This window comes from Cyrtonyx montezumae, unplaced genomic scaffold, assembly GCF_038088225.1.
Source record: "Cyrtonyx montezumae isolate F1298 unplaced genomic scaffold, pur_monq_1.0 scaffold_30, whole genome shotgun sequence".
NCBI classification, from domain to species: Eukaryota; Metazoa; Chordata; class Aves; order Galliformes; family Odontophoridae; genus Cyrtonyx; species Cyrtonyx montezumae.
Genome location: NW_027072035.1, coordinates 8,887,533 through 8,899,832, shown reverse-complemented (window position 1 = coordinate 8,899,832; position 12,300 = coordinate 8,887,533). Strand labels below are relative to the sequence as shown.

The window sequence follows — 12,300 nt, the reverse complement described above, 5'->3', positions numbered from 1 at the left end:
TAATTCAACAGACTTGCATAATGAACTGCTAATGAAGACACAAAGTTTTAACTCAGATTCCTGCAAGTCCATGTAAGTGAACAACAGTAGTCAATGTGGAGCTCTCATAAAGATTATTATTTATTTTTTTAAAGACATGGAATGAAATGTGACTGAACTTACAATGTTGGGATGTGAAAGGCGAAGAAGGACTCCAATTTCTGTACGAACAATTTTCTTGTCAATCTGGTTAAAAGAAGGAGGAAAAATAGGTAAACAATTTATTTCTTTATTAACCACAGATATGTTTATCATAGGAAACTAAGTACAAACAGCAATTCTAGGTCTACTGGGAGATAACAATGAGGTGAGATACAAAAATCAGTTTTCCTTCACCACAAGACAGATCGTGTAACAGAAAAAAACATTGGCATCTTGTAACACGATCAAAAATAAATCACGTAGACTACAGAAAAGATATCTTAGTAAACTCCTAAAATTTCTATTTTTATTCAGTCTTTGCCCTTGTCTACCACTGCTTAGGATGGTTCCACTTTTGCTAAGATAGCTTCCTTTTGGCACACTCCGGTCACTAGCTGTACTTTTCTGCAGGTAGGATGAGCACAGCAAAGCAGAGTAACAAGCTGCTTAGTACAAAAAACTGACACAAAAGTTAAACAGCCCTAAGCCACAGGCAGTGCATAAGGTTTAGCTTCAGCTCACTTCAGACATACCTGACAGACAGGCCTACCTCTGCACAGGCTCTTATTACATTACTAGAGGGTTAGCTCTACCCTTATCAAATTGCTAGCTTTAACAACCCAGACATAACAAGAATTGCGGACCTGGGCAGTACTTCTTTCAGGAAAGACAACTGCAACTAACCTAGAACTTGAACACCTAAGCAAACAAAAGAAGTGCTTGAAAGCAATTTATGCATGCTTTTTATGTTGCTAAGGTAATCAATACACTTATGAAGAAACTATCATGGTTGCAGACATTTTGACAAAACCAAGAGAAATTCTACATTGATGAAAATAAATATTTTTCTTCTACTACACTCTTCATCTCAGGGGTTATGAAATGCATGAGAATCAAGTTAAGTTAAGACACCAGCTTTTTCCAAACTGGTCAAACAAATGATGTGAGATAGAAGATTTTTCTTTCTTTCTCTTCAGTGGTGACATTCCATCAAACATTTCTAGGCTTTGTTGTTCGGTTGTTGTCTTTTTTTTTTTAAATATTATATTGTAAAGGAACTACAATGCTACATAAATCTCTCAGAGGAGTACAAAATTACCTTCAAATTCTTAATGATGAAGTCACATGCTTAAGAAAATTACCCCTTTTTCAACACCTGAAAGATGGAAAGTGCTTCTCACTATTTTATTTTCTTCAGCGACACCAAATCCAGGTATCAGTGACACTCTGAACTGCAGGGCAAGCAGTGTCTGATTCTCTCTGCACACATGAAAGTCAAGAACAATGTAGTTCTGCACTGGTCTGACAGTGGTGTAAAAAAGCTGAGAGTGAGATCCCTCAGGATCTATTGAAAGTCACTGAGATTGACCTGCTTTAACTAGCTCTGATTGAGAGCAAAATAAAAGACACAAAAATGACTTTCAATACATTAAGAGCATCAGAGAAGCAGAAAACTAAAAGAACAAAATGCTCCATTCCTTGAATATCTAATGGGAGATAAACAGTGGTGCTTATATCTAAATTCTTTGCTGGGATCTAATAAAATGCTGTGGCTGCATATGTTGAGAAGTTCCTCCTTGGGCCCAGGATGACTTCTCACCCCTGGGTCACCCACATGGCACAAAGGCATGCTGTCTTGCTCCAACTACAGGAGGGAAAGGAGATTATTTAATATACGTGCACCCAACAGTGAGATTAAGATACAATGGGTCAAATGTTAGCACAAACAGTTTTATTACAGATCCTAGTTGCTTAGGGAGATGGGGAAGGAAAATGGGGGATAGAAAAGAGACAGGAATTAAAAGCAAGAAGTCTTTGTAGAAAGAAAGAGAGAGATAGTCAACACTGGGATTCTAGCATTGCCAGATTCTAGTGTTGCCAGTATCTAAGATGTTGATCTTCAGTAGAGATGGGTTGTTGGAGGTTGTGTTGTTCAGCTGATGACTAACAATGATAGTACAGACTTACTTGTAAGTACAAAGTGGTCAAGTCCACTCTTTTTGGAGCGATAGCTTCTGGCTTTTGGATCTCAGCAGGAATTCCTTTGTCCCCATCTTACAGGCCTTGAAAGTTTAAGCCAGCAGGTAAGAGGGAGCAGGGAGGTGGCAGGTTGTATCCCATCTTCACAGGATACAATGGTATAATGCCCCAGTCTCCCATACTAAACTGGAGTTATTTGGTCACGGGCCAGGTCTTCCATCAGTAAACACTCCTGGTCACCCTCTCTTGAAGGCAAACATCTTCAAAGAAATGCTTTGAAATGTAAAACTGTTCTAACTGATGTTGATCACTACACAGGGACACTCACCATTCACCTCCTAGATAAGTCAGCCTTATTGTGAAAAATGACTCAGAGAGCGAGCTTTGGGACAAGAAAAAAGAAGGGTTCTGACACATGGCCAGTGGCTCTGGTGACCCAGGCAGTAACACACACCTGGGAACTATTCATGGGCTTCACACCTCAGACCAAATCAGAAAAGTTAACATCCATGACCACAGGCACAGCTGCTGCTTAGACTGAGCAATTCACCCACTTGAAAAGGACCCATACAAGTTGAACAATCTGCAGTTTATTTTCTTCAGTTCTGAAAATGTTTGCTCATCATGTGTGCCTGGCAGCAGGCATGTAAGTGCCTGTCCAAATCCTAAGGATGTTTCCTTTGGCACTAAGTAGCAGTATTGACAAATGACAAAGGCTCTTTCTGAAGTTGCTGGCAGCAGTAAATTAAGTGAAGAGACTAGAGACTCAGTTTCAGGTAGAGAAATCCTCTATGATCCAGTGATCCAGATCCCAATCTGACACACTTTTTTTTTTTTAATTTAGGCTTCTTCAAATGGTAGTATGAAAAAAAGGTATCCAAAAATTTCAGGTACTGAGTTGGATAGTAAGTAGGTCACATATAAATGCCTATGAATGCCAAATCCTAGAAAATGCCAAAAGGAATATATTTTACAACACAAGCAAGCATGTGTAAATGATATGACTGCTTCAGAGTAAAAACAGCAGCATATGTAGCCACAGCATTTTAATATGAAGAGACTGATTTTTTACTTAATTTTATATTCTTACATTCTCTTACACAAAGTACAGAGAGGACAAAGTTATTTCAACATTCATTCTGTTGCAGCTTCTTCCAGGAAAAGTACCAAAAGCAGCAAAGATCTACCAAACTGAATCTGGGAGCAAAATGTAGCCCTAGAACCCTGGACACTTAACTGAAATGCCTATCTTCTCTGTAGTCTGCATTGTGGCTTTGCCGTGATACCTGAGATTCCCAGACAAATGGTAGCAGGTTGAATGCACTCAAACCTGAACTCTTATGTCCAGATAGTGGACAGACAGACAGATATAGGGCTAACAGTATTAATAGAGTACTTTACACAAAGCCAAGATTAGAGTTAAGACAGTATCTGCCAATGTGGGTTAGTTAAATTATCCCCCAAATCCTTTACTTTACATTTAAGCATTTACATTAAAAATATTACTGCATGTGCTAGTATTTTCTCAGCATTTTCCCCTACTTTTCTAGAACTAGGTATTTATGTTTTTAAAACTGTGTCTAAAAGCACTGGATCTTCAAACTGGATCCTCATCGCTGACTAGAGCTAGGTCTGATTCTTAATGGTCCTCTCCTACACCTCATCTTTAATGAAAGCTGACTTGCCACTGCACTCTGTTACAAGCATTCCTAAGAAATAATTTTTACTACCACCTCAGATAAAAGAACCCCTCAACTCAGACTTTATAGTGTTAACTGTTAACTACTCTTCCTAGCTACACCATTTTATTTTCTTAGAAAATATACGCAAATACAGCTATTCACCAGCAGAGATGCACAATCACTGGTAGTCTGAAAGCCTCTTTCCAACTGTGACAAGTATGCAAAGGGCTACCAGGTTACCTTCTTTTAAAAAGTTTAAAGCATTAGTTTACATATATCTCCTAGAGAAAACCTTTAAAATACACAGTTTCTACTCAGTTTTGGGCTTTACTTTTTGATTTCAGTGTGTCCTGAATAACAGGAATTACATTTGCTGCCCTGAACACACAAAGAATGTCTTTGCATAAAGTCTTTCTGTTGTGACAAGGATTAAACACTCCAAAGATGACTTCTGAGCACACATTTTCATCTGTATAAAGCAGGGTAGAAAGGCAGAAAACATGCATCTGAGCTGGTTTGCATAACAGTGCAAGACAGGGATGTTAGCCTTCTCTGTAAGTAATAAAAAATCTCAGGGAATATAAAAATGGTATGATAAAATTCCCACAGCAAAATAAAATTGTTCTCCTATGAGATCCAGACTATTTCTCTGAGTTAGTCAGGTGAAATTCAGTAACTGGTGTAGCAGCGTGTGCATCATTAAAAAGAGATGAACCTTCTGAACAAAAGGATACTAAGGATAATTCTTTGTTCCAATTAGGATATTTATTTAATAATTATTTCACATGATCCAATTTTTAATGTGACCCTCTTTGAATGAAAGTAAGAGTTCTTGAAATAAGGAGTTCCTCCTATGTTTTAGGGGCTGTTCTGGATGGGTCACTCCTTGACCTTCTCAGCAATGTTAGCAGCTCTCTCTTTGTAAGGGACAAACGTTTGTACTTGGACTAATATTATACATTAAAAAAAAAAAACAGTTCAAAATAATATTTTCTGTATTTTAAGCTTCTGGCTCTGTCCCTATTCAAGCTGAACACAAAGTCCCTGAAGAACAAAATCAAACAATACAATAAAGCACAGCAGTAATTGCACAGCCCTGCAGTATCCTCTATAAAGTCAGCAGGGTGTTCCCACTTTGTAGGTTGCTGACAAAGTTTTTGAGCATCCATAATTATCAGTGCATGAAACAGACTATTCCTTATTACATCAAATATTTTCTTCCTTTACACACAAGTCCACACTTCTAATTTGTATCTGCAGTGTTTCAATGGATGCACATTCCTCAGACTGCACACACTTACATGGAACTACTGCAAGTTACATTAATGTGCCTGAATTTGTCTTGTTTGTATTTGTTTTATTTGGTGCTTAAAGGTCTACTTGTATGCAAAAGTGCTGGCTGCAAACACAAATCAGACGGGCTAGCAGAAGCAAATGGTACAAGCTTTTTAAGAAAGAAAATGAAATGTCATTTCTGTATATGATTATACTGTTAATATGTTAAATGTAATTTTTTTCCATCAAAGGAGCAAGATTTCTGTTTGTCAAAAAATCACAATGCATTTGCGGATAAGCTATCAGATGAACACAGATAGTTCATGGGATTGTACAGACTATAAACAATAAATAATGTACTGATTTATCTGATTAATAGATCCTCCACACTGCAATATAATATTTTAAGGATAAAGCAGGCCAGAGGCAAACCATATTCTCTAAAAGCACACAGACTCTGGTCAAAGGATCTTCCTGCTTTACTTGGTGGTGTCACACAAGGTTGAATTACAAGGTTCCCAGTGCTCTAACAGCTTGCACAACACAGGTAATTCAGTATAATCTGTCTTCTTTATAGGCTCTAAGTAAGTAACATGTTTGTTAGAACAAGCTTTACTATATGTCATAGTCTAACTACTTGAATAATGTTGCTGTTATCTCCTTTTCTGATTAATTTACACACAGATTTATTTTATGCAAATATGTTTGATAAATGTTGAATCACTTGCAAAGACGTATTTCAGACTGCTAGGCATTCATGAACTGCTTGTATCAGTTACTCACTATTTATAGTGCTGCAGCTCCCAAAGCTGCATAGACAGACACTTATAAAACAGAAGAACAATGCATAAGTCTAAGTGTGATTTTTTTCCTAGTTCAAAACAGTGACATTTACAGGATTATTCAGAAAATGACACTTGACATTTTCCTGCCTATTCTTTCATTTTAATTTATAAAGCTATAAACACAGTTGAAGCTTGTTAAGCTAAGTTTTACTCTAAATGATGCAGATATCTGGCATACAGTAAGACTTCATGCTGTTCCTACACCTCCAAATAAACTGATTCCCTTTCTCCAAGCTAATAAGCCCAGTTCTCTCAACCTCTCCTCACAGGAGAGGTGCTCCAGCCCTCTGATCATCTTAGTGGTCCTCCTCCAGACCCATTCCAAGAGCTCTGCGTCCTTCTTGTACTAGAGGCCCAAGGCCTGGATGCAGTATTCCAGATGGGGCTTCGCAAGAGCTGAGTAGAGAGGGACAGTCACCACCCTCTCCCTGCGGGTCACCCCTTTTTTAATCCATCCCGTGATACAGTCAGCCCTCCTGTCTGTGAGCATGCACTACTGACTCATGTCCAGCTTCTCATTCACCAGGACCCTCAAGTCCTTCTCTGCAGGGCTGCTCTCCTAGAGTTCTTCTCCCAGTAGCCCCAGCCCAAGTGCAGCACTTTGCACTTGGCCTCACTAAATCTCCTTAGGTTCACACAGGCCCACTTCTCCAGCCTGTCCAGGTCCCTTTGGATGGCTTCCCCTCCCTCCAGTGCTGGATTTATCTGCACTGCAATGTGATATAGTACAATACATTGCAATGTAGATGACATAATATATCTTCATATGTGCAGGTCAGGTTCTTTCAATTCTAGAGTGGTATCTTTTTCTGAAGGATGTCTTGCAAATACATACAAAAGCTGTTTTTAGCTTTCTGAGGACTACAAAAGCATACTACAAAGCTATTTTCCAGCAAAAGTTTCACTGGACTTTTCAGTGGTGTCTGATATCACAGCTTCTAAAACAAAAATCTATTGGCAACTTACTATAGAAAAAAAATCAGATGTCTCTTCATTTGTTATTTACATAAGATGAACTTTCTTATATTTATTTACACACAGCACTCATTGGGCTTACATTTTATTTAAAAGCAATTTTGTTTGTGAATGAAGTGAATCAGATGATGGAAGCTAGATTCCACTTATGTATATGGGAAACCAGATACAAAGAGTAGAAAGTTATGATGTACTGCCTTATTTCTATATTCATAATAATTTAAACTGAAATATTTTACTCAGCTTTCAGAAGAAACATCACACTGTGTGTGAACAAATGACTAAAAATGAGCATACCAAGGAAAATAAAGCAATCCAAATATACAATAGTTTGCACTACAGATTGAATGATGAATAAGAAATTACCATTTTTCATTAACTATCAAGCAATGTGTCATTTGTGTATGTGTGTGAACAAATAACAGAAGAGTGTGCATTGTCTGACAGAAGAACACCTTTTTAATGGTGAGTATTGATATGTAGTTAATTATTTTTACATAGAGTTAAATAAGAATATTATTTTTCCTTTAAAGAAAAAAGGAAAAATGTACAATATTACACATCAATACTTTTTAGTAACTGCTACTGAAACAGCGAGTAAGGTAACTCAGAAACTGTCTCTCAATTTTCCTGTAGACTAGTTTACTCAGCTAAACCACTGTTCTTCCTAGATGCTAGTTCAACAAGAGTACTAATGGTTCCTGCATCATGGGACCAGTATATACAGTCTCATCAGAGATTCTACAGCAGCAGGGAAATACTGAAGCAGCAGGCATTCAAGCTAAAAATCTTGCAAGGTCACGTGGAAGCAGATGAAAATTTTTATTTTATAGCCATAAACACATCTTCTTTTCCAAAAGTCACTGGAAATCCTACCTGCTAAATTTGGCAGTCCCTAAGAATGATACATGGTCCCTACTTTCCTTTTTTCAGAGTACACATCTATAGCACTTGTCTTCTCATCCAATTGGAAAGCTTCAACGAAAGTAGCACTACTCCAGGATAACAGGCCCAATTTCTGTACAAGAGTCATGACTACCACTTATTATCAACAATTCACTGCAACTCAGAATAAAATAGCCCAACTCTTTGTATTCTTTCTACAGCTAGGAACATATGGTGTTTATTCCATACATACATATCCTAATATATTTGAATACAGCCCTTGCTATCCATCCAGGCATCCATGCTCATTTATCCAGGCAGGAAGGCTGTTATCTTCCCATTTGTTCATACTTCTGTCTGCTCCACAGACCAAATATCTCTCAAATTGTCTTATTGATTAGTATAATTAGATTAATCTCAGTACAACCATTGCCAGCATGTGTAGTCTAAAAAGCGTTGCTCTGTTTCTTGCCTGAAGTATTGAATAACGTTGCCTCATAAAAATGATCTTAAGTACCTAAGACACTAGTTAAGCATCACAAACCCTATGAGAGAGGACACTTACATACTAAACAAAACGAAATTCTCCAAAGTAGTCTCTGCACTTGGATGCCTCATTACTGAGGTACAGAGGCTCTAACATTTCATATTACTTAGCTGCTCTTATAGAAAAATATGTATCAACTAAAACCTAGTACCAACTAGACTACCTTACAAAGCATAACTGTGAAAAAATTACTTCCACATTATGGATGATAAAACAGAAACAAAGGGTAGGTAACTTGGCCAAGAGCATGGGCTGAACTGGGAGTAGAGAAGCACCAAAATCCAGACAATCTGACTCAGAATCCTACTCTGCCTTCCTGAGAGCATGTGGCTTTACTGCATGTTACTGCAGTAACAGCTCCCAGATAACTTCAGTTAGAACTAGGTACCCTTAAAAAACAGGCAGCCCCTCTGTGTCTCAACTTGGAAGCCACAGAGGAGTGGACACCTATTTTCTTCAGTGGTGATACTCTAATACTTTTTAAGCAATTTGTCCAGATTCTGCAGGAAATTTAAAGCTGAAGCGAACCTTATTTCTTGGATGGTATTTACCTGCTCAAACAATGAGACAGCCTTCAGGCTGGCCCCAGTTCATAGGTTCCTAGCTTTCTCAGAATACACCTGAAGGAAGCAAACATTTTCAGATTAAGGGCTTCTCCATAAACAGCACACATTATTTGATCTCTTCATTCTTCCAGCATGAAGACACACGGGGATCATGCAGAAAGAATGAAAAGCAAACTAATTTCTTATTTGCAACTGCAAGTTTGTAACTTCAGCTCTGTACTTTTTTTTTTTTTTTTTTTTTGCCTTGTGAAATGGACTTCTGCACAAAGGTATCAAGGGATTCAATCCACAACCTTTTTAACGTTTAAAAATCTGCTAAGCATAGTAGAGAATGAAAAACATGTAGCTAATACAACTCTATGTTTCAAGCATATGAGCAAATTACAGCCAATAATTCAAGTTTTTAAACATTTCATTTTCTAGGGTTTTTTTTCCAGTCAAAAAGGATAATCTCTTTCTTACCTGAGCCACTCCCATGAGAAAAAAGCATTCATTTCTAAAGTGCTTGTAGCAAGCAACAAACCACTTGCTGCTACCTCCACAGCAAGCTGGATCACTTGCCTCCTGATCCCATTCTGTTCTCTTGGACACTCTTTCTCACCAGGTTTCTCTTTCTCTGTGCTGTGCAGTGTTTAAAATCAGGTAGTTTGAATGGAAATATTTGAGAGTTTGCTGTTTCAATATATTAGCCTGTCTTCTAAACCCCCGTGCTCCTCACAGCTCCCTTAAATATATTTAAGAAAGGGAATTAAAGAAAAGGTGACTGTGTATCAGTCACAGGCTCTTCCTCTCTCTCCCTTAAGTTCTTGGCAATTGAACTGCCATCTGTTTGTTTCGTTGTTGGTGGGTTTTTTAAATAATTGTTTAAAAAAGCCAACTAGAAACTTATGCCAATCAACGTTTTAGTGTATAACTTGGCCCATACAGCTATTTTTACTGAGACAGGCTCTAGGCAAATATCAATATCAACCTCCTGTTGTGGGAATACTAACACACAGTTAGTCCTGCCTCTGCGGTAATAATTACGTGTCCAATTTCGACGGCAGGTACAGTAGCTCATGGCACACAGACACCAAGTACAATATATTGTTACAGTATCTGCAGTGATGTCCTCAATTATACAAATAAGCCCAGTCATACAGTAATATCACTTGTTCTAATGGCAGAATAAAGCCTCACAAAGTATATGATTACACTGGAACAGCTCAGTCACTTAAGTTGCTTAAACATACTGCTGATATAGTGAAGGCTGCATTAAGCTAAGCTATTTCTGCCGTGGAATACATAACTATATTCTTATGTCCTTCTTGCTTACCATCTTTCCCTGACTATTAATCATTTTAAAAACAAAACCTTTGTTACAATAACTCTGCCAAAATCAGAACCAAATACGTGATGGAACTAGCAGTAATGTGATCACCATGAAATGTGAATTCATAGAATCAAAGGGGTTGGAAGGGACCTCAACAGATCACCGAGTCCAAACCCCCTGCCAAAGCAGGCTGCCTACACAAGGTCACACAGGTAGGTGACCAGGCCTACCTGGACCTTCTTCCCTTTGAGTTTGCACATGAGCTCCTTGCTCATCCACGCAGGTTTCCTGCCACCCCTTCCTGATTCCTTGCTCACAGGTACACACTGATCCTCAGCTTGGAAGAAGAGCTGTTTAAATGCTGACCAGCTCTCACAGGCCTCCTTACTTTCTAACACCCTAGACCACGGGATAGCTCCAAGTAGGTCCTGGAAGAGATCAAAGTTGGCTCTCCTAAAGTCCAGAGTAGCAGTCCTACTTTTTGCTTTGCTCCTTCCACTCAGGATCTTGAACTCCACCATCTCGTGATCACTACAACCCAAGCTGCCCCCAACCTTTACTTCCTTAACAAGTCCTTCCTTGTTAGTGAGAATAAGGTCCAGTAACACACCTCCCCATGTCGGTTCCTCCACCACCTGCATCAGAAAGTTGTCTTCAGCACATTGCAAGAACCGTCTGGACTGTGCGTGCTTGGCCAAGTTGCTCATCCAGCAAATATCTGTGTAACTGAAGTCCCCCATAAGCACCAGCACCTGGGAACATGACGCTACTTCTAATTGCTTATGGAAGGCCTCATCAACCTCCTCCTCCTGATCAGGGGGCATGTAGTACACACCCACAGCAGTGTCACCCTTACCAGCCTACCCTTTGATTCTCACCCACAAGCTCTCCACTGCTACGTCACTCTCCCCCAAGTGGAGTTCAATACATTCTAACTGCTTCTCACATAAAGAGCAACTCCACCACCTCGCCTTGCCAGCCACTCTTTCCTAAAAAGCACACAGCCCTCCATGACAACATTCCAGTCATGGTAGCTGTCCCACCACATCTCTGTGATCACAATGAGACCATGGCCTTGCGACTGCATGCAGACCTCCAACTCTTCCTGTTTATTTCCCATGCTGCACGCATTAGTGTACAGACACAAGGGAAGCAGCATCCCCCCGCCTCTCTCCATGCCTAGGAACTCCACTCTCTTCACCCAGCAAGCTCTGTTTTGAGCCTCGAACTACCCCCTCGGACCCAGCAGCCCTCATTTCGTCCCCTTCCCCCTTCATACCTAGTTTAAAGACCTGTCAATAAGTCCTGCCAGTTCCACAGCTAGAATCCTCCTACCCCTCAGAGACAGGCTGCTTCCATCTGCAGCCATCATGCCAGGTGCCGAGTAGGCTGCCCTGTGATAAAAAAAAAACCAACAAAATTCCTATGTTTGCACCAACTCTTAAGCCATTTATTTAAGAGGTGGGCTTTTTGGATCCTCCCAGTATCCTTTCCTGCCACTGACGGTATAGAAGAAAAGATCACCTGCACACCTGCTCCTTCAACTACCTGCCCCAGTCTCCTGAAGTCATCCTTGACAGTCTTCAGGCTTTTATCAGTGACTTCGTCACTGCCAGCCTGAACTATCAATAGTGGGTAGTAATCAGAAGGGCAGATCAGTCTGGGAAGTCTCCTAGAAATGTCCCTGACCCGTGCCCCAGGAAGGCAGCACACCTCCCTGCGGGCAGGGTCAGGCCGACATATAGGACCGTCTGTTCCTCTCAGCAGGGGGTCGCCTATGACAATCACCCTTCTGTCCTTACAGGTGGAGGAAGTCTTGAGGTGTGGGGGCGACTGCTTCACCTGAGGCACCCTCACTGGTGGGCCTCCCTCCACACCTGCGTTCATCTCTCCCTCAACTTCCAGGGCCTCAAACCTATTCTGCAGAGGCACCTGGGGAGCCAAGGATGGTCAGGACAGGGGACGCCCACTTCGCTGAGTCGGTATCCGTTTCCACTCATCCTTCTCTCTCAAATTGCAGTGCTCTGCTTGGCAACAACAGGGCAGGGGCTCC

The 12,300-nt window shown here is 40.1% G+C and overlaps 1 protein-coding gene across 1 annotated transcript in view; it reads right to left on the bottom strand.

The window, feature by feature from the left end:
• CAMK4 (calcium/calmodulin dependent protein kinase IV) overlaps positions 1-12,300 on the bottom strand; it is a 142,955-nt gene that overhangs the window by 65,928 nt on the left and 64,727 nt on the right. Inside the window, exon 3 of the mRNA XM_065744144.1 lies at positions 163-225. Coding sequence (XP_065600216.1) covers positions 163-225 — 63 coding nt within the window. The remainder of the gene's footprint in view (positions 1-162; positions 226-12,300) is intronic.